Source organism: Neolamprologus brichardi, chromosome 13 (assembly GCF_056152115.1).
Source record: "Neolamprologus brichardi isolate AB-2024 chromosome 13, ASM5615211v1, whole genome shotgun sequence".
Taxonomy (NCBI): domain Eukaryota; kingdom Metazoa; phylum Chordata; class Actinopteri; order Cichliformes; family Cichlidae; genus Neolamprologus; species Neolamprologus brichardi.
Genome location: NC_142116.1, coordinates 29,810,001 through 29,832,817, shown reverse-complemented (window position 1 = coordinate 29,832,817; position 22,817 = coordinate 29,810,001). Strand labels below are relative to the sequence as shown.

At 38.1% G+C, this 22,817-nt stretch overlaps 2 protein-coding genes across 3 annotated transcripts in view; one reads left to right on the top strand and one right to left on the bottom strand.

Moving 5' to 3' along the window:
- Positions 1–1,565: 1,565 nt before the first annotated feature.
- Positions 1,566–17,116, top strand: LOC102785271 (B-cadherin-like). Its single transcript, XM_087850432.1, has 19 exons — positions 1,566–1,621; positions 3,790–4,077; positions 5,099–5,213; positions 7,028–7,116; positions 7,277–7,486; positions 7,874–8,014; positions 8,701–8,856; positions 9,566–9,707; positions 10,010–10,182; positions 10,784–10,912; positions 11,446–11,631; positions 11,809–12,059; positions 13,169–13,311; positions 13,776–13,867; positions 14,397–14,529; positions 14,807–15,034; positions 15,139–15,269; positions 15,534–15,677; positions 16,212–17,116. The coding sequence occupies exons 2-19, from the start codon at positions 4,027–4,029 to the stop codon at positions 16,425–16,427; spliced, it is 2,730 nt and encodes a 909-aa protein (XP_087706558.1). The 5' UTR covers positions 1,566–1,621; positions 3,790–4,026; the 3' UTR covers positions 16,428–17,116.
- Positions 17,117–19,415: 2,299 nt separating this feature from the next.
- The window catches only part of rasgrp3 (RAS guanyl releasing protein 3 (calcium and DAG-regulated)), a 54,573-nt gene continuing 51,171 nt past the window's right edge, over positions 19,416–22,817 (bottom strand). For both annotated transcript variants that reach the window (XM_087850431.1, XM_087850430.1), the window contains exons 15-17: positions 22,229–22,378; positions 21,382–21,770; positions 19,416–20,080 (exon numbers count right to left, since the gene is read on the bottom strand). In XM_087850431.1, the coding sequence (XP_087706557.1) occupies positions 20,072–20,080; positions 21,382–21,770; positions 22,229–22,378 (548 nt within the window). In that variant the 3' untranslated portion in view covers positions 19,416–20,071. The remainder of the gene's footprint in view (positions 20,081–21,381; positions 21,771–22,228; positions 22,379–22,817) is intronic.

Genomic DNA, 22,817 nt, shown 5'->3' with positions numbered 1-22,817 from the left:
GGACTGAAATGGGAGTTGTCTTTTTATTAAACATCCCACAACATGATTATCCAGATATCCAGGTACCAGAGTTGCCTCTCTGCAGTTTCTCTCCTCCTGACTTCCCCCCAAAACCCCCATTCCCATAAAGAGTGTGTCTGCTCCCAAACCATCAAAGGATGAATTAAAATAAACTGCAAAAATTCACAAATACCTCACAAAAACATTGCGATGTAACATCTACAACTGCACAAGAAGTAAACCGGTTAAATGCTGACTATTAAACATTAGGTATCTCTCTTGCAGTAAAGTAGAAGAGTATTTTTACCTTGCAAAAATGCATATTTATATGCATTTATGAGTTTTTCTTTTTTTTCAAAAAATGTCCAGTTGATTTATGTAATGTTATGCACAATTTATTTAAGACAGCAGTTACTGCATCAGTTTGGCTAGTTCTGTGTTTGGGTTACAATATAGCATGATTAAGGATACAGAGTTATTAATATTAAACATCTAATTAAACCAGAATGTTTTTGTCAGTCCACCCCAACTCTCACGTAGCATAATGTGACATGTTTGTCGCATCCATTTAAAGTCAGCCAAGTGCTTGAAGAAAGATTTGAGCATCTCATTAGTTCCTGCTCTAAAGTCCAAGGATGCCTGTTTAAAATTTCATGGAATTCCATCTAATGGTCCTTGGGATATTCCAGTCTTACCAAACATGGATACCTGAAAGTGCAACTCTACAGCCATCATTAGAGAACATTATAGTGTCATAATCCTGACATTTATTGTGAACATTAAATCTTAAATTCTTCCAGTTTAATCCCCCCTGAATGAAAATTTGTATCTAATGTATAAATAAATAAAGTGTATTTATGAAGGTGGTTTCAAAGTCGTGGTAGTTTTAAAAAATTTAATCAAAAAGAGAATCAATGTCTACATTAAAGGAATGATTACACATTACACAGTGACTTAAAAGGATCACTCACTCTTCCATCTCAAGAAACTGATAATGCAACATGACACTTTTCACTGCCTTCTTCCTTCTCTGCCCTCACATTCTCTTTGCTTCCTCTTTCTCCCTCCCTCTCTGTCACACACTGATCTTTTATTGGCTAAGTGGTGGTCACTGTAAACTGACCATTCTTCCCACCCCCACATCTCTGTGTTCGAGGGATAGATGATGAAAGAAAAGCGCAAAAGATAACATCACTTAACTGCTTTTCAAAAATCCCCCATCTTCCATGCCTGTTCATTCTTAAACTGTGAGAATTAGACTACACAACATATGCTATAAAGGGTATTTGAAATAACCATCTTCAGCTTAACTTGTCATTTTAACAGTAGTTTCATGCACTGGTTGATTTTCATAATTTTGCTTCTATAAAATGTTTTCGGAAGTCAGAGCATATTCAGTTAGACCTTGCATGTAAATTCTAATAACACATTTCCAATCATCTATTGTAATTTTACAAAGAATAATTGCTGATTAATGTATTAATATTCTAATTAAATATCCATCAGCAATGGTGTGCTTGGTACCAAAAACATACCAAGCACAGAATTTAGAAAGAAAGGAGGGAGGGAAGAGGAATCCAGCAGCTAACATTAGCTATGGCTGAACCTGGCTACATTCATGGTGAGTAAACTGTTTGCCAACGGTGTTTTATTTGCTCCTCAGCATCACAATGACAGCATTTGAACAGTGCTGTGAAACTGTAATCAGGGTATGCTGAAATTTGCTAAACTAGCAAATATTTATAGAATCTGCTAACATTCAAGCAAGAATATCTGTTCCCAGAGCTAACTATCATTTTGGCAAACTTTAGTTAGTTAAAGGTCTGTCAAAAACCTAAATTAATTAGATGGTTTCATAGATTTTATTTCAGTTTTCAATTCAGTAAAAATCTGCTAAGTCGTGTATTAAATATGAAGTTAATTAATATCAGTTTTATGTGCTTATCAGTATGATTTCCTGAAAGCTAAAGAGTAAGCTAATGTTAGCTGCTAGCTTCCATCAAGTTTCTATTTTCTTGGAAAAGTAATTAAGGTTAGGGTTCTTGTTTATTTATTTATTTTACTTTTCACACATCTTGGCATTGTTTTAGTTAAGGAAACCCAGTGAACTTAAATATTTCAGTGTAGTCTTAACCCCCCTCAAGTATAAATGTGTGTGAAGGTTAGCTGGAAAGTGCTTAGAAGCATAGAAGAAAGTGCTTGTGTGAATAGTCGAAGGTGGCATGTTGTATAAAGCGCTTCGAGGGCTCCAGGAGAGCAGAAAAACGCTATATAAGAATCAGTCTAATTACCATTTAACTCCACAAGCATTTGTTTGTGTCTGCCAGATGTTAGCTGGTAATACTATTATATCCTTTTGTGGCTGCATTTTAGGAAAGCTACAATCTCTGATATCCAGTCCTGTGCAAACAGTCTTGATCTACTCCTCATTTCTTTATATATTACTCAGTCAAGCCTAAAAAGGCAAGTAACACAGGTGAATCGGTGTTAGTTGACAAATAGCACAGGTAAAACCAAATCTTTAAGCACTTTGTTAATCACAAAAACACATAATTGTTCCCGTTTCTTTAGTTGATTCTGTAAAAAAGAAAAATGACAAAGGACACAGTGTGACTGGTATAAAAATGTAGTTTTTCTGTTAAAATGCTATTAGAATATCTTGGCATATCTCTGCATGTTGTGCAGTGTATCCTTAAAAATGTGAGGACTGTCAGGAGAAGAGATACAACAGTGAGTGTCTTATTAAAGCTGAAACGTATCATCAGATTTTTATCTACCATCTAAAAAGCATCTGGCTGGCAACAGCTTTGTTTTTTCAGCATGCGAATGATACACTGCCAATGCAGTAAAAGCAGGCCCAGATAGAAAAACATACAGTGGAACATCATCCATGATGGATTGACCTCCCAGAGCCCGGATCTCAATATTACTGAAGCAGGAATACAACAGAAAGACCCCAAAAAGATAGTCCTGACACAGAACAGAAGAAAAAGCAGCCAACATCTAAAGAAGAACTTTACAATGTCCTTCAAGAAACCTGGAGAACTATTGTTGTAGACTACTACAAACATTATTCTCTTAAACTATTGGACTTGAATAAATGAAATTCCATTTAAAATAAAGTAGTAGTGCATTCTCTCAGTCACATGCTTTCAGACTGTGAGGGTAAGAACAGCATGGATGAGAAAAGTCCATTTTTCTTCAGTATCAATTACTGATGTTTATCAGCACATAGCATTACTTCAGTGGTTACGCTTACAACAGCTATGGCAGCTATTAGCAAATGGGATGTTGTGTATTCAGATGACAGTGAAAACTGAAGCAAATAAAGCTGAATGCTTAAATTTGTATCATCAAATTCTGTATTTGGCTTCTGTTCGGGGATACTGTCGATGATTTCCTTTCGACACTCAGCTGAATACATCCACTGGTTTTCAGACAGTCATTTGTGTTTTTTTAGGCTGGTTTCACACTAATGACTTTATAACACTGTTGGTTGGCTTTACAAATGAAAGGTGGTTTTCTGTCAGCAGCTTCACGTGTTTTTTAGTGATTCTTAGTAAGCAACTGTGGATAAAGTCTGAATGCCAGTGTGTGTGTATGTGTGAGAAAGACATGGGGAGTGAGAGACAGATTATCAGTAAGAGGAAATGAGACTGAGAGCTCCCGAATGTGGCTGACTGAACTCAGACTCAGATCATTGCTGATAATAACGCTGTCCGCTGCTACTATCCGCTGTGTCTCTATTGATTATTTATGAACAGAAACTACTTGTTCCTGTCACTTCAGGTGTGACGGGCTGGGATGACCATATTAGGAACACGGAACCTGCGCACCTGTAAGCTGACGTCATGTGCTGAAAGTACCTGAAACAGCGCCTTGCAGAGTCGGTTCTCAGTTACAGAAACTACCTTCAGGGGACAACAGGAAGACGCCAAGAAGCGAGTTCAAAGAGGAATATATTTAGGATTCTTTTCGTTTTTGGCTGTATACTCGAGAGGAATACTAAAAATACGACTTAGACAAATGGGGACCGCATTGTTCGCGGTTTTTGGTGCTTTAATCGTCGTTTTCCAGGTGAGACTTCCTCTTTTGGTTAATATTTTGCCATCGGTGCTCATTTCTCTCACTGTCCATTCCACTTTAAGTTACAAAAAATAAATGTCGGTTAATCCTGTTACTTATTTGATTGAACTGGACAACACCGGGTATCTTACAATCAGTCTTTTCTTTCTTTTTTTCGCGGAATAATTTCGGCACCTCTTTATGCGTGAAGTAGCCTTCGACTTTAATAAAGAAATACTTTTATCAGCTATGGTACTTCCTGCGACTAAGTGGGCCAAACGAACTTGTGGGGGTCTAAAATCCTTATTGTGTGTAGCAGCTTTCTCCGCAGAGCAATCTGTGACAAATTTAAAAAAAATATGTATTTTTAAAAAAGTGTCGAAACCGCAGAACACACGCGGAGGTTTAGGCCGTCTTTCTTTTTCTTTTCATACCCTTCCGCCTCGAAGAGTTCGAGGTTGTGAGCGAGCCTCGCCCTGATTCCGCTGATGACGTTGTCTGCAGGTTAATTTCCAGTTCAGAGTTGTGGTTTCGTATGCAAACACGTTTCAGCTTTGTTCACTACAGTCTGTTTTGTCTTAAACATATCGAGAAGCACTTTTAAAAAGATTAATTAATGTAAAAGTAAAAGAGAAAACGGACTATCATCCAAGTTATATAGTTTTGAGGATTAAAAAATGAAAAGTCATTTGGCTTACAGGCACAATTTCAATTCATTCATATAATTACACGGGGCGTTAGACACATTTTCATTAGTATTTAAAGTGACAGTTATTTTCTTTATTATTTAGTGTTTAAACTGTGTATATTAAGCAGCGCAATGCTTTGCCAAGGCATGGCATTTTCTGAACAACAACTCAAAGCTGCACGACGTTCAGCTTAAGGAAAAACCTAAAATCCTGACCTTTTCAATGCTGAAAACATTTCAGGTTGAAGTTTTTGATTTTTTAAAACGTGTAGTTATTCAGTTTCGAACTCTTATAAGCCTGAAGTCTTATTGTACGTCTAACTGAAACTGCTGCTCCTCTCCTAGGTGTCAGCACTAGAGAGAGCTAACAGGCCAACATGTGTGCCTGGATTTGAGTCAGAGCTGCTGGTTTTCAGAGTGTCCAGGGAACATCTGAGGCCGGGGATGAGGCTGGGCAAAGGTAAGAACAACCCAGTGTAGGCTAGTACATGGGTGCTTTTAAACGTGTTTTTGATTTGGATGTTAATGTTTTCTGCCTGGATGGTGCTTACTCTTAGTCATAATCTAAATGAAATTGTTATTGGGTATTTGTTTCTATTGTCTAGTATCATTTCACATGACAGATTTGTTTGTATGAAACTGTCGGAGGGTTTAGACCTGAGTTGCAGCCCTACATGGAATAACTCTGCTGTTGTAAAGGACTCCTCCAGCCCAGATGGCCTTCAGCAGATTAGCTGGGCACATTGTTCTTAGTTGAAACCCAAACATGTCTCAGCTTGCTCTTACTCTGCTTCTCTCAGTTACTTTTACCTGCTGGTCAGAGCACTATCCCCGAACCTGTTTTACAGGCTTTGCTATTCAAGTGAAACTCTAAAAAAGGAACTGTTTTCTTTGATTTCAGTTAACTGAAAGGTTTTTAAAAGCTTCTTATAAACAGACTTAAACAGTTTTTGTTTTTTGTTTTGTTTTGTTTCTTTAAATGGGCTGTGGTTATGCATGTTTGCTTTAACGTGAATATTCGTTTCTTTATCAATTGTCTCTACTGAATAACTAATTACCCACTTTGATGGGTTTTTTAAGACACAAGCAATTTATGATAATCAGATTAAAACGCTGTGTAAATGTATGTACAGCTTTACCTTGTTTATTTATTTAGGAAAATATTGCAGAAATCTATATCTGGACATCATATGCCAGTTTGTCCTTTTTCAATACAATTCAGTAAAATGTCATTAAGAGTAGATGCCAACAGGGTCCTAGAGTAGGTGCCAAAAGTACTGCAACCTAAAAAACTAAAAATCAAGTTGAGTCGCGCTGAGTTAGCACTAGTGAGAAAAGGCTGTAGTGAACCAAACACTTACTCCACAATACTTCTATAAGGAGCAGTGAATAATGGGTAGAATAGCTGGTTCGAAATGATTGATGGTTCCAGCCCTACTAAAATATAAACATTGTTTTAGCTTTCTTGGCCTATGGTTGTTACAGATGCATTAATACAACCTTTTCCTCTTCCAATACTGCTTTACTTTGACTGCATGTCTTGATAGTTTTATATTAATAGGCTGTTGTCTATTAATACGTAGGTTTAGACAATTCTATGAATTGTTTTGGTTCAAGTTGAGGCTGTTTATCCCCACTCTTCTTTCTTGTATCCTAAAAATGAATTACCAATCACAGAAATTTAATAATGAATGTTAAGTGTTAAAGTAAATGAAAGAAATGAAATATGGCTTAACATTATGTTGTCAATAAGTAGTTTTTATAAGCATGGCCCCCTGAAGGATGTGGGAAGTGAGGTGTTGTGTAGTTATGTTGTCTTTAATGGAAACCAGAAAAAATCTGTTCTGCACTGGCAATTTTGCTGCTTTTTGAAATGACAACCTGAGGTAAACGCTAAATAAAAAAAAAATTATTAATATTTTTACCAATTTAAACAAAATTGGCCAATTCTGAATATCACCTTCAAATCTTCAAATAACTTTTTTTCAAGATTTAAAAATGTGTGTGTGTGTGTGTGTGTGTGTGTGTGTGTGGGGGTGTGGGGTGGGGGGTGGGGGGGTTCAATAGTTCAATGTAAATGCATTTTTGACCTGACTGAGTGTTGCTACTGTCAGAGCTAAAAACCATTTAGTCATCTTGCAGTCACTTATACTCCTTTTCTTAAGGAAAAGGGAGTGGTGTCTGTTGCTTTTCTTTGGATACAAAAAAACTTGCCAGATTTTTCACTGTATGTACCACATTCATAATGATTAACTCTTTTCTATCCTTTCCCAGTGGGCTTCACTGACTGCACAGAGCGCACAGTATTTCTTTTCAGCACTGATGACAGTCGCTTTACTGTAAAGGCAGATGGTACATTAACGGTGAGTAGAGTTGACAGACCTGACAGCAAAGTTGGGGTTAGTATAGAAAAGAAGATATTAAAGTAAGATTTGTGAGGACTTAGTCTAACGAATGTAGCGTATGTTGAATTTCTGCTAAAAGTTTTGTTTTTTTATATATTTATTGATTTTTACTTTCCAGGTAAAAAGAGAGGTTGTTCTTCATAAAGGACACCGGAACTTCTTCATCCACTCCTGGGACTCTCAAGGTAACAAAATAACAGTTCCAGTCAGTGTCGTTCACCCTGAGCATCACCATAGACATCACCGTGGAAAGCACCACCATGGAGCCCACACCAACTTCAACATTCAGCATCACAGTACTGAAGTGGACTCTATTAACCACACAGAGGTAGGTTTAGAGACACTGTTTAATGGGGCATGAAGGAAAGGTACATTTGGAATCGATACATGCAAAATGCCTGTTTCTGACATTTTAAGTAGATACAACAGATGGCAACTTAACTCGTGAGGCTACATAGAATTTATCAGATTCACAAACTTGAGTATCAACATGTCCTGCTTGCCTGCTTGGTAGGACACGATAATGCCTCATTGGCCTTTCTGGCTGAGATGTTGAAACTGATATTAACTCTGGACAGACACAGACCCATCATAGTCTGAAAATTTTTTAAAACTCATTCTGAGAACATCTGTGCTCCTCCTTGTAGTTTAATTAAGTTCTGAGTGGTGTTCTATCCAAGCTTTAGCTAAAAAAGCTGTCTGTATGTTCTTCCAGAATGCCACTGATCCACAAGTGCCCGTTCTGCAATTTCCCAAGTCTGGTGGAGGGCTGAGGAGGAGGAAAAGGGACTGGGTTATTCCTCCACTCAATGTTCCTGAGAATCAGAGAGGAAAATATCCCCTGAAAGTAGCTCAGGTAAGGTGAACTGAATGAACTTGTGATTAATTTGACAATAAATGTCATTTTATCAAACATTTTTATTTCTAAATGTTTATTTCTGCAGAGGATGTCGCCGTTGTTTACTTTGCAGTCTGCCTGTCCTTTATATTTTTTCCTTCCCCATTTAATTCTTACTATTTAATCTGCAAAGTTTGTTTTCCTGGATGTGTAACTAAGACATTTTTACTTGACTGTTAGTCTAAAGTTAACATAAATAAATTATAAAGGCACAAGTAAAAATCTGTATATTGCTGGCAGAAAGAAAAGTTAATACTTAAGGGTGCCGGTTTAGCTCGTGCCGTATAGCTGAGAGAGACCAAGATGGGTTCAAGTCTGACCCGCAGCACTTTGCTCCATGTCTTCCCCTCTCCCTCCCCTTTCCTGTCAATCTTAAACAATAAGACTAAGCTAGTAAGTCACATTAGTTAAAAGAAGTTATAGTGTGTCATTATAGAAAGAAATTCCCCAAATGCTTGGAGAATCTAGCAATCTTGTTGATATGAGATCACAAGATAAGTCTTTCCAAACTGTATTTCAAAATAACCAGGAATGTCTTGAGTGCAGACTACACTACAGTGCACAGCCTCTTTACTCTTACTATAGACAGTGAGCATGATCTAACTTAGTCCTGTGTGGCTTTTATTTATTTTATTTTTTTCCAGATCCGCTCTAATGAAGATAAAACAAGGAAGCTCTTTTACAGCATCACTGGTCCTGGAGCTGATCTGCCTCCTGCTGGTCGTTTCAAAATGGACAGAGAGACGGGCAATCTGTATGTAACAGAGCCACTCGACAGAGAGGAAACACCCAAGTACACGGTAAGCATCTCCAAATGTTTTTCCAAGTGATTATTGCATTTTGATCCCCATTTTAAAAAGTTGTTTTTAAATCTTTTTTTTAAATTCTTTTTTTAGTTTTAAAAAAAAAACAAAACATCTTGCTTTGCCCCAGTGTCATGTTAAACACACAATACTGCACAGTTAAGCAACAACAGGTTCTTAATGTTAAATATTCAGTTTACAGAAGTATTGAGCCTCTTCACATTTAACAAACCGTACTAGATTTGTTAAACTTTTCCTGCTGGGAATTGCAGATCTTTTTATTCATTCAAAAAGGAACATGCAACACCCTTTTGAGATACAAAACAAAGCAGTGATGTGTTTATAATAAAAAAAAAAAAAAAAAAGTGAGGCCTCAATATATGGATATGTAAATGTCTAGCCAGTAAGTCTTTTTACCATTTTTGGGTTCGTTTTTTGTATTGTTTGGGGGGGGGTTGTTTTGTTTTGGGGTTTGTTTGGTTTTTTTTCGTTTTTTTTCCAAAAGCAATTCATTAATTCAAATACAGTTTGTTTGGTTTTTTTGTTGTTGTTTTTTTTTTTAATAAAGCATCAAGTCACAGCGACAGTCACCAACCGCAATAAAATCTTTGCCTTGTTTTTATTGTGTGTAGAGATAATGTAGTAAATTTAAAGGTGAATCTGAAACTTTCTAAATGAAACATATTAAAATCTTCTGTCTGTGTAGTTTCTAGCACATGCTGTGGCTGATGGAGCAGGACAAGCTGAGGATCCCATGGAGATTATAGTCAATGTGATCGACCAGAACGACAACAAACCTTATTTTACGGAGGAGTACAAAGCAGATGTTGCTGAGGCCACGGCCACCGGTATGTATAGAAACCTTATTGCCTCTGGACTTCTTTGGTGGTGTTCTTTGTTTTTGTTCCTGTGTATAATTCTTATCCATGATGGAGTTTTCACCAAGTCCACTATATTGAATGAATCTTAAGATATTCAGAAAATCAGAATGACACCAAAATCAACAGGGTATGTGTTGGGTTGGAAAGAAATAAGCAGACTTTTTGCAGCAAGTCTGTTTTATTTAATAAATCTCGTAAATGAAGCAGTGTGAAGATCTTCAGAAAACTCTACTCTTGATTACCTTTTTTTCTGAATTCCTCCACTCCAGGGACTGAGGTGGTTAGGGTTGAAGCCAAAGATAACGATGAGCCAAATAGTGACAACTCAGATATCCGCTATCGTATTATGAATCAGGACCCACCGCTGCCCACTAACAACATGTTTGAAATCAACTCAGTTACTGGAAGCATCAAAGTCACTGGTACAGGACTAGACAGAGAGGTAAGATTTGTTAAACATATTTAAAACATAAGTGTCCTTTTACACCTAAGGGCTGAAAAACCATTTTATAATGAATCAGGATCAGTAGTCTGTCACTGCTAGAAATCAGTCACAAAGAGGGCGCTGCAAAAAAAAGTTTTGTTTTTTGATAATGAAACTCAAATTTGACACAGTCTCTGAAGTATAGTTATAGTTTATCTATACATTTCTGGTTTGTGTCATGACTCTGGACACACATTTCATACTTGGCAAATAGTTTGTCAGACTAGTCTGTGTCTTCCATGCAAACTATGGTAGATCAGAGCAATCTGTTTCTGGTGCAGCATCATAAAACTCTTTGCAACTGACTTCACAGAGCAACAACAAACAGCCTCATGCCAACTATTTATGGAATTCATTAATTTAAAAACTTTTACCAAGGCTCTCAACAGCATCATGTTTGTCATAAGCAAAATATTAAATGAGTTTAGCTTCAGCTTCTCAGCAGAATCGGCCTTCATAGATGAAGAGCTTTAGTCAGTCCGAAGGCTGCGTTACAGTCTGTAAACTGATGTTAGTGTTTCTTCTTCCTGTTGATGAGCTGATGTCTGTATCTTAACAGAAATATCCACAGTACACTCTGACAGTACAAGCAGCAGATATGGGTGGAGAAGGGTTAACTGGACAAACAAAAGTCATCCTCACGGTGACGGACAGCAATGACAACGCTCCAGTCTTCACTCAGAAAAATGTAAGTACGAAGTACTCGTAACTGCAAACTTCCTGTTTAACTGCTGCTTTTTCACTTTGTTAAAGCAGAACACATTCATCCTGTATCTAACTGCATTACTAATGTTGCACTCACACATACTGACACAGCAAAAACCCACAATGGGTTTATGTTCATGACAAAATTACATGCATACATACAAAATGATCTTCCAATAAATGGTTTTATTGAATCTAAATCTCTCAAAACAAACAGCAAGAAAACTCTTAACAAGCAACGATGCTCAGTGATGCTCAGATGTATTTAAAGTATTTTAATGATAGCTACTTCACACTCTGGGTCATGGTTGCCATAAATTGTGAGTTGTGGCTTTGTTTTTGTGCCAAAAGACACAAAAAATGATTTACTGCACAGTTGTAGACTTGCATTAAGTAATGAACCTAATATAATGACAAAGACTACAAAATGAGGCCGTTATTCTCTATTCCTAGTGAGGAGTCTTTAGATCTGTTTTCACTGCTGTGATTTCTGACCCACCCTTTATTTTCTCACAGTATACTGCAACAGTTGATGAAAACAAAAAGGATGTTGAGGTGGTTAGGATGATAGTAACCGATGAGGATGAACCACAAACTCCAGCCTGGAACGCCAAGTTCAAGATCGTCAGTGGTGATCCTGATGGACTTTTCACAGTAAAAACAGGAACTAACAAACAGGAAGGAATCCTTTCTACTGCAAAGGTAGGAAGAAAATCAGGAATTCTTGCATAATATTGGGAGATACTTATCATCTATGAATGTTTGTGTCATTTGATGGCAGCATTTTTGTGATTTCTTGTATCCTCACAAAAATCTGTGCCAACACCCTTATGTTGTGTTTTTGTTTTTTTTCTCCCTCCCTCCCTTCCTACCAACCAGGAGCTGGACTTTGAGAGGGCCAGCAAGCACACTCTGTTGATTTCAGTGGAGAATGAGATTCCTTTTGCTCCTGGTGTTTCTGTGGTCACTTCTACTGCCACAGTGGTGGTGAATGTGAAGGATGTGAATGAAGCTCCAATATTTGATCCAAAGGAGAAGCTTGTAGTAAAACCAGAGAACCTTGCTGTGGATGAAGTCGTGGTGCAGTACACCGCTTCAGACCCAGACACTGCACGCAAGCAGAAAGTCGCGTAAGTCGGGGGGTGGGGGAGAGACTTTCTACTGCTAAAGAAAATGTATCACTGACCTCATAAGTGCTGCAAAAATTCTATTTTTTTCTAAAAATTCACTTAAGTTTGGAGCTAAAACCCTAAGTTAGGTTTGTCCTAAGGGACTAAGGATTAAATTTGTGGATGAAACCCTAAGTAGAATAATCCTTTAATTGTCCCACAAGGGGAAATTTGGTTGTAACAGCAGCCAAAAAGACAAATATACAAACAAACAATACACAGGACATGGAACAGAAACATACACAATTTTTCTTACATATTTACATTAAGGATAATGGTTACTATAAACTGAGAGTGCTGTACAGTTATTAAATTAAATAAAAATAATTACAGGTAAGAGGCAAATGTCGAGTATTTAGAATCTTTATTCTGTCTGATGGTCGAAATTCATTCACTGTCCTCATGTTTGGCAGATAAAATTACAGAATACTGTCTATAGCGATAAAACACTAAATATCTGTCTACCATGATGGTATATTAGGCCCTTAAAAGATCTATATATATATATATATATATATATATATATATATATATATATATATATATATTAGACATATATATATTAGACATATATATATTAGACATATATATATTAGACATATATATATTAGACATATATATATTAGACATATATATATTAGACATATATATTAGACACACACACACTGTCTTAATTTGTAATGTTAAGGTCTTAAAGCATTTTTTTTAACCCTTAGTTGTAAAAAGCTCATGAGGTATTGGCACCACCCTACTGGATGGTGCCATGGACACCAAATTTGCTGAATCCGATAACCCAAGAATGAGGCAACTTAGGACATTCAAATTCATACCATAGCTGCATCTACTAGGAGGCTGATGGACTAGTGGCCACCAGTATTTTTAAATGATGCAAGAATCCTGTAACGGTTAATGTGTTTAATTCTCACTGATGTGTCACCGTGTATTTAGCCTGAGGAGAAAGCAGAGGATGTCCAAAATCAAATAACACACTGTGCCATATTGTGAAACATGCTAATTGTAGTCATCCTGCCTCACAGTATTGCCATCTTTTCTGTGACCGTCTTGTGCAGGTACAAAATGATTGATGACCCTGCAGGCTGGCTGACAGTGGACAAGGACACAGGCCTTATTAAAGTGGGAAGACTCATGGACAGAGAGGCCATCTTCGTCACAAACAACAGATACACTGCAACCATTGGTGCCTATGATAATGGTAGGTGGCAGTTAAGACTATTACAATTTATAACTTTAAATAAAATTCCCATTTCTGAAAAGTTATGGAAGAACACTTTTTAAATTGGATAAGTTGGACTAGCCTGTATAATGTCCCGATAAAGTTGCAAAACAAGAAATCCTATGTTGCACAGACTGATCACTGAATGATGGAATGGAGTCTTTTTTCAAATCCCAGCACCTACGGCCTTTCCTGGGACACTCACAACTAATAACATTGCAACCCTTAATTTGAATAATTTAATAATTAGTAATTCAGTAATTAATTTGATCTTAGCCATTAGTTTTAGCCCTTAAATCTTTGTTTTAAAAGCCAAGTGCCAGTTATGAGGATCAGAGGTCTAGAGGAAAGCCTGTGGGCATTACTATGAACTTGGGTTTCTTCAATAAAGTGAAATATCATTGTAATAAATGTTATTCTCCTGATGTTTGTTCTGTTACCAGATGCAGTCCCAGCTACAGGAACTGGTACCCTGATCATTCAGCTGGAAGATGTCAATGACAATGCTCCTGTTGTTGAGCTGCGTAACATTCAGGTGTCTTATTTCCCATCAGCTCAACAGCGGTTTTGTGTTGAACACGTGCAGAATCTTTCTATGTAAAGTCAATGTATTTATAAGCACAATTTAAAAACGATACAGGTTGACCAAAATGTTCAAATAAATTGAGTAAAACAGAGCTTTAAGTTCTGTTAGAACTGTGAGTTTAAGAGGGAGCTAATCCGTTTAGGCTTAAAAACAAACAGAATTTTGAAGTCATTTCTAAAATGTTCTGTAAGCCAGTGAAAAAGAGCCAACACATGTTAAAATGCAGCAGCCCGACTCCTGACAGGCACACGTAAACAAGACCATTTTTCCCAAGTAGTAGACGAGAGAGAGAGGATTCCAAAATGCTCTGCTGCAGTAATCAAGCCTGGATGAAATAAAGGCATGAATTACTTTCTCAAACAGTAAAATGTAGTGAAGCTAGGATGGGGTCAATTAAAAGGTGCAAGTCCAAGTGTGCAGTCATGTGATACAGCATATCAGCATAAAGAAAAGCTTCACTGTGACTTTGTTTGCTCAGGTGTGCAACAAGGAGCCAGCTCCTCAGCTGCTGTCAGTAACAGATAAAGACGGACCAGAATTTGGACCTCCCTACTCGGTGTCTTTACAGGGCATGTCAAAGACCAACTGGACCGCTAGGATGAACGACACCAGTATGTACACTGCTAACATGTGACAAGTATAAACTGATAAGATGGCCAGACTTTTAAATATTTTGGTTCAGAAACCAAAATATGTATTTTTCCTGCTAACATGTGATTTGCAAATGTTAGGATTGTTTAGGTCGGACATAATTCAGTGTTCACCACTGAACATTGACATTAGATTGGTGCAACATGGCTTTGAAGAGGTGGTAAAGCTTTGTTAAAATAAGACAACAAATCCATCAACACAGAATTATTAAGTAAAATATCTGCTGTCTTATTTCAGGAACGGGCATCATCTTGAATTTAGCCACTGAGCTGCCCAGTGGAGAATACAGTGTTATACTGAGAGTGGCAGACAAGCATGGCTTGGGGCAGGACAACATCATCACAGCTAAAGTGTGTGACTGCAGGGGCACAGACTTGACTGCATGCTCAGGTCCAGGACGCTATGGTGCAGCTGCCAGCAACCTGCCCCTTATCCTCGGAATACTTGGAGCCATCCTGCTGCTCGGTGAGTCACACATCTGTAGTCTCAGGACGGTGCATCTCTTTCCTTTCCCAGCTAAGTAGGATTTGGTTGGTTACTGTGTGCTAAACGTTGTGCTCTGTGTTCAGCGCTGTTGCTGCTAGTGCTGCTGTTTACAAAACAGAGGAAAAGGGAGAAAAAGGAGCCACTCCTGCTGGATGATGGTGTCAGAGACAACGTCTATTACTATGATGAAGAAGGAGGTGGCGAGGATGATCAGGTAAATGGTCACTCATTCTGATTACACATTAATCAAAGCTGCACACACACAAGTCTCAGGAACAGAAAACCTGAGATTTTCTTTTTGAGATGAAATGTTTAAAAAGGCTGATCAAATTTGTTCCATTTCAGTGATTTGACCCAGGCTTTTTACTGATAGAAAAGTTTGAGTAGACAATGGGCTAAGTGGATGAAGAGAGTGGATTGCAGAAGTACAGCAAAAATATTCCATGTAATAAAGCACCATTAAATCACCTTCTTTCAGGACTATGACCTGAGTGTTCTCCACCGTGGCCTGGACAACCGCCCCGATGTGTTAAGGAATGAAGTAATGCCAAACTTCATGCCTGCTCCTCAGTACCGGCCACGGCCTGCCAACCCCGAGGAGATTGGCAACTTCATTGAAGATGTGAGTGAGATTCTAAAGCTCCTCAAAACTTAATGAAATGTGGTACTGAGGTGTGAATTCAGTGCATCATTTGATAACATTGACCACAGTATTACAGAAAATGGGAACCTAAGCAGAGCTCTTACTGCCTCATGGAAGCACTTATGTCATTTGAAGGGCGTGCATACATTTTCATTGCTTTTTGTCTAATGTTCACACACGTGTTAGTATCTTGCTCAGGGATATTTGGCCTGCAGTGTACCAACCTTCCGATTGGCAGGTGACCTGCTCTAAAATCTTAGACATACTTAAGCTGGATGGCATTACTTTGGCTCCAGTCATGGTGAAGGGAACTTTAATTTATTTAGTTTTTAAGAGAAGAAAAAGAGGGAGATGTTTAATTGACTTGCTCCCAGATAAGTGGCAGAAGATGGATGTTTTGGCTAAGAGTACATCATGTCTGTGCTTTAATAATGGTCACGTTTATTATTCTGTTACGTTATTCTGCTCCATGTGAGGTAATTGAAGTAAGTTGTGTAAAATTTCCTCCAACAGAATCTGAAGGCTGCAGACAACGACCCAACAGCACCCCCTTATGACTCCCTGCTGGTGTTTGACTACGAGGGAGGTGGTTCTGATGCAGGAAGTCTCTCCTCTTTGAACTCTTCAGGCAGTGGAGACCAGAACTATGACTGCCTCAATGAATGGGGCCCTCGCTTTAAGAAACTGGCTGACATGTACGGAGGAGGAGATGATGACGATATGCTGTAATCATACCATATCGCATGGCTGCATGTTTAATTTGTAAAAGCAAGCCAGAAAGGGACTTTCAACTACACATTGTTTTTTATAGATATATATGTGCATTGTGGTTTGCCTTCTCACTGCAATCCCGTTAGCAGTTATCGCCCACTGCTCAGAAGCCAAAGGATGAGTTTTTGTTTTGTTATGAATGCATTAGGCTCTGTATGCTGCTTTTTTTTTTTTTTTTTTTTTTTTTTTTTTCCCCATTTTGGGTTTTTTGTTGTTTTTTTTTTTTATTTTTGTTTTTTTTAAAAACATCTGTTTGACCTTAAGCCTGAAGACTAATACTTATTATTACTTATTCTGTTGAATAAGTGCTGGAGCCACAGTGAACACTTCTGTGTAGGTTACTGGGCGACACCTGAGACACTCTGAGACTCGTCAGTCACACTGGGAAATGTTGCTTTACTCTATAGCATTTGTACTAATGGTCTCCATTTGTTTAAAAAGTAAAATTTGAAATCATTAGGATGAGATCCAGGTAGCTTGCATGCGCCTCGTCAGCCTTTGACAGTGTGCTCAATGAGTTATGAATACTTTTAAATTGTTTCCTGTGGATCTGTTCATGTCTTTTATTACAATGATTTGTCAAAAATGAAATCTTTGAGATACTCTGTGAAATTAGCTTTGTTCTTTATAAAATTGTATTAAGCCAACAGTGGATTTGTGTGGTCTCTAATTTCAGTTTAGTACCAACTGCATTAAGACATGCAGTGCAATAAACAGCAGTGACAAAGCTCCAAATTCTTTCATTTCATTGTCACTTCACTGCAGGTGATTGCAGAGAAAGACTGACCCACACAAGTTCCTTTTATTTCTTTCTGATCTGAAGTCTGTTCAGCTTCATATGATTTTGGACATGACTTTGCTGTCTTTGGACACATGAGGTGTTTAGGTGTATACGATGTAAATAAAATTGTACATGCACAGTAGGCCACTTCCTCTTGTTCAACAATTGAGGCACATTCTAGACAGATGTGTGACTGTACCGTTGGTAGCTATACTCTGGGTTTTGTCCAACCTAAATGCTTTCACACTTGCTGCAGTAAAGTGAGTGTGTTAAAGGTTTCTACACGTTCTTTGAAGATAAGTTGGAGCTGGACTAATGTCCAAGCACTTTCTCAGGAATCACAGGCTTGCTGGTGTGTGGAATTGGGCTTCTGATACTTGCCGACCACAGAAAATGTGATATTTTTATGGTTATAATAATACTATGTAATAGATTTTGGTTACACTTTAACCAAGTGCCTAATTACTGCTCCCATAGTATATTCAGCTTACTTTGTTTTTGTTTGTTTTGTTTTTAACAACAGTAGCACAAGACGAGGACATACAAGGGTAACAGGAAAAGCTATAAACAGCTTGTCCTGGATGGGAGAAAAATAGAATTGAAATCTCAACTGTGATGAACCTGATATGTTCATCTACACAGATGCACACGTGGATGCAATTTTGCTCACATACCTATACTAATATATGTATATTCATGCATAGTGTTATCTATATATACACGTACCCATGCACTCATACAGAAATACTGATACACATAAATAGATCTGTGTGTAATGACAGAATTTAATTAGATGATGTAATTAAGTGCCAGTATTAACAATAGAAGAAGACATTTGCTGGAAGGATCTGAAAAGATAAATAACAACCCCGAGAAGTTGAAAGGGAAGCCTGAGGTGGCAGTGTTCAAATCAACAGTATTAGTCTGAGTAAAGTGGTTGATTTCCAAAGTTTGACACCATCTTTATTGTCCTTAGACTGAGGTCTGCCAGCTCTGAGCTGGACTCCAGACCTTCATCGATGGTCAGCTCAGAGCATGAACACCATGCAAAGCATCCTTGTTTACATGGCTCTCAGCGGTTGGAAATCCTGTAATGAAGTCGGCCTAGTGAATCAGATGTTTCACTCCTCCAGGGGTTTCCTGATTGGTATATCTCTGGATATCAGAATGTTACTTTGTAGGGCTAAAATGGGGCTGTAAAAAAAGAAAATAAAGACAGAAAATGAATTATTCATTCAACAACAACAATAATAATAGTGAGTAAATGGGAAAAAATTATTTTTAAAAAAGGTGAACTGGTCTTTCTGTCTTGCCACCAGGACATCCTGTTGTGCACAGCACACCATCATACCTACAGTAGAATGGTTGACAAAGAAAAGAATCAAAGAACTGCAGTGGTAACGCCTGGTCAAGGTCCAGACCTCTCCTTGAAGGAGTAGTAACAGATCTAACAGTTTATGATAATAATAGTAATAACTGGATGATTGTTTACAAGTGCTGCAGCCTCTGCACTGATAAGGGTAACCCCACAGTGCCAACATTTGCACTCTACAACCTTACAGTCTCATTAGAAATAATCATCACTGGCTCATAGTAAAGCTAGTTTCCAGAAACATTACCAAATGTGGCCACAAGATGGCACTCATTTACAGGAGCAATAAAGCTCCCTTTATGTGACAGAACTCTGCTAGGAGTTGCACAGAGTGATCACTTTCTCTTTAGTATATTTAATATCTATTTTTGTATATTACACTGTTTAAGCACCACGGCATACATTGTTTCTTGATTTCTACGTCAGATCCACCCCTCGCTGGTCCTATAAAGACCAGAATGGTGATGATAAAAATGCTCAGCTTGAGGCTTCCCAACAGGACCTCACAAACAACAGCATGACTAAAGTTGATGTAGCAATAACTAACTTAGTTACTGAGTGTGACTCACTGCACCTTGCACTGCCAGGCTCAAACTCAGACACATGATTTAACTTTAAAGTCAGTGGAAACATCAAATTACAATGAAAAACATCCCTTCAGATAGCAAAGACAAAATGGCATGACATTGCATAAATATGTACTTTTTATTTGTTTTGACACAGAAAAATAGGAAAACACAAATCACAACGCATATTTATGAAACCTTCCACACTTGTACAGCACACGTACAGCATTTGTAAAAAATGCTTTTATCATCTTCGATAAAATATCAATGATGGGACAGAGAGAGATCACAACAGAAGGATTGAGGTTGTCTGCAGCATTTTTTTTTTTTGCTGAAAAAAACCCTGCAAGATAAAATTAAGGTAGACCGCTCTGCAGCTGTCACTATAGAAATGCTGTTTCATGAGTCTTTGTGCTAAATGTTCTGTTGGTTTCCCTTTACATTCAGGTTCTGTTTCCTTTTGTTTCCATCTACACATACAAACATCCAAAAAATTCCCCTTGCTATGATCATGTGACATCAGGACCTTGATGCTGCATCTCTTTATTAAAATCCAACACCAGATCATTTCTGTTCACATTCTTCCTGAGCTCCATTTGAAAGCTCGACGTTGTAAAGCAACTGGCCAACAATCCATAAGGAAAAACCTTCATCTTGTGTCTTTCTGCCTGGAGCTAACACACTGTATGTTATAGAGCTCTTCTCCCTGACGTCAGCTCCATGTCGCTCTGTCTGTATCGTGCTGAAGTCTTGAGAGGATATGATGACTCCATGTTTTTGAAGGGGGACCTCAGAAAGCCAAGAATATCCCCCTGAAGCTCCTGGTCTTAGCGACTAGGGGCTTTCTGGATCTCCACCAGCGGTTCTCACCACTGTAACCGAGTCAGCTGTTCTGGAGTGGAAGAAAGAGGAGAGACGTGTGTTTGGGTTGGTGACATAAATTTATTTAATTTTTAAGAATAACGTAAGGGATTACTATTGCACACTATAATTAGATTACTGTTACTTTCCCGTAAGCTGCCTTACTGCGTTACTAAATTGTCGTGATTTTGTTTGTGAAAGTGTCTCATGACAATGACGTAAGGGTGTGCAGATCAACAATGATATGGAGTGTGGGAGAGAGTACATCCATGCAGCATTTAAAGCATGGATGTACTTTTAGTTTTCAAGCAAACCTCCACCCGCCTCACTCCTGCTAAACAGGTGAACATAGATTTAAGAGCGACAGGACTCAGTGCTGCTGAATGATTTTATGTATTTCCTGCTGTGTTTTACTTGCATCTATTTGAAAGAGCGAGTGTAAACACAAAACATTATATTTTATATGATTGAATATGCAGAACATAGGTTTAAATGTTAAACACATTTCTTCAAGTCAAAGACTGTTGCATATAATTAAAATTTTTGCTTAATGCAATGTGCATAAAATTGAAAGATTAAAACAAATAAAAAAATTAGAAAGAGGTTTTCCATTTGATTCAATTTTATATGATGGATTATGCAGAAAAAGTAGAATATGGCTCAAAGGTCTTTTGCTTTATTCCGTATTCAGGTTGTGTATCATGTTTTTGAAAAGTAACTAAGTAACTAATTATGTTTGATAATAAGTAATCAGTAAAGTAATGGGATTACTTTTTGGAGAAGTAATCAGTAATGGTTAACTAATTACATGTTTCAAATAACTTGACCAACACTGGTCCTAAGTCACACAGTAATAAGTTATCTAACCCAAAAAGAAACAAAAAGAATCAAAAGTAGAACGTGAAGCAGAGCCATCAGTCTGGGTTCAGGAGACAGACAGCTTGGTTGAATTGGGTGACCCTGAACCATGCCTTAGTTATTACTGGTTTACACTGGTTGACTTCCCAGGATGCACTGAGCCCCTCTCTTCTTTCCACTGCTGATGTGTTTACATGTCACTACTGAATGTCATTAACTTTGGTCTTGTCTCTCTTTGCACTGTTTTTTCCTTTTTACTCGCAACCCAACCAGACTGCTGACCAAGGTCTCTTCCTGTTAAAAAAAATTAAATTCATTTGAATTTAAATTGATTTATATAAAGACGCAACAAATCCAAAAAGGTTTTCTTCTGCTGGTCATCAAATTGTTGGGGATTTGACTTTTACAAATGAAACACTTCCGGCCTAAAATTTGATTTTTGAATAAAAATCCACAAATAATCTATTCCATTACCTTTGTTCTGTGTGTAACCCTGTTCTGTACATGCTCTACAGAGACGTCTGGCTTCTCCTGGGAGTCTACACTGCTTCCAGTGCCGTGCGGTGCAGAACCTGCCTGGTACTGCCTCCCACTCTGGTTTTCCCAGCAGGCAAAACCCTTGTTTTTAGACATTTTCCTGTGAGTCCTGTATTTCATTTTGGGGAAGGTGTGAGCACCACTGTCTGCCACCTCCCAGGCATGTTCAGGCCACAGTGGTTCAGTCTGCGTAGCCTGGCTTATGGTGGCTCTCTGCAGGCGCACAGAGATTCTCTGGGCTGAGCCCGTCATCAGGGTGATGGACTGAGTGTCGAGAGCTGGAACTGCTGGTGTGACAGCGGGGAACTCAAACACCTCGTCCTCATCTGGAAAAAAAAGGAAACACAAAACAGAGGACTGTGAACAAATTATTTATAGTGTCATGATACACCTCAGGTATTTGGGCTTGGTTGCAGCTGCTGAAGCATCAAATGTACAAGGTAAAGGCATTTGTTTTTTTACTATAGTAGTGTCGACTCGGGTATGCTTTCTGCCTCTTAAAAGCCCAGTGATTTTCCTGTCGTTTAAAACCTTACGTGACTTCTGAAATTGCAGTTCCAGGCAACTAACAACTCTTGCTACATTGTATCACGTCATCTTAACAAGAATAAATTTAACAAGTGTTAAGTCGTTGAATTTCGTTCAGATCATATATGATCTAAGCACGCACAATAGAAACATTCAATTATTTTGTTCTAATTATAAGTTACACTTTTGCAAAGGTAATAACCTCCCATTTTCACTTTTTTGAGTGTATGCAGTGTTTGCAGTAGCTAAAAATGACCTTGACAGACGGGCAACGTGGGGCTGCTGGGCAGTGAGCTGTGAGTTCCTCTGACTGGAGAAACGCTGCCCAGAGAGCCGGAGCGAATCAGCTTCCTACAGGCCAGAACCAGCAGCTCACGGCATTGTTTATGACAGTTAACACCACAGTCTGCAAAGCAAAAATAGAAGCATAAAGTCAAATGTGTTCAGGTATCCATAGTATCATGACAGTTTGGCAGTTCTAATGTGAAGATCAACTTTCTTGCTTTGTTGTTGGAACAGCAGCTTCACAGGCAGCAACAACAAATTCTCACATCAGCCTAACTCATACCCTTCTCTTGATTTAGCCTCTACATCACGTGAATGTCAAATTTCTTTCTCTCTGCAAATGGACGTCCACCTCAGAGGATCGTGGATAAATCAGGACTGTACAGGACTCACCACCCAAATACAATTTTGCATTTTAGACCAGCATAGTGTGTAATACCTGCTTTTTGTGTCCCACTTGTAGCCATTTCAGTGCATAAAGTTTGAAATTTTTGGCTACAGGAATGATAGTTGATGAAACACTTCACCTTATGTGTGAATTATACTTCAGAGGCAAATTA

Excerpts from the sequence above, each read along its gene's own strand:
- LOC102785271 (XM_087850432.1), top strand. The coding sequence starts at position 4,027 with ATGGGGACCGCATTGTTCGCGGTTTTTGGTGCTTTAATCGTCGTTTTC. Across the intron at positions 7,487-7,873 it reads ACTCTATTAACCACACAGAG|AATGCCACTGATCCACAAGT; the intron begins GTAGGTTTAGAG and ends ATGTTCTTCCAG. Across the intron at positions 15,678-16,211 it reads TTGGCAACTTCATTGAAGAT|AATCTGAAGGCTGCAGACAA; the intron begins GTGAGTGAGATT and ends TTCCTCCAACAG.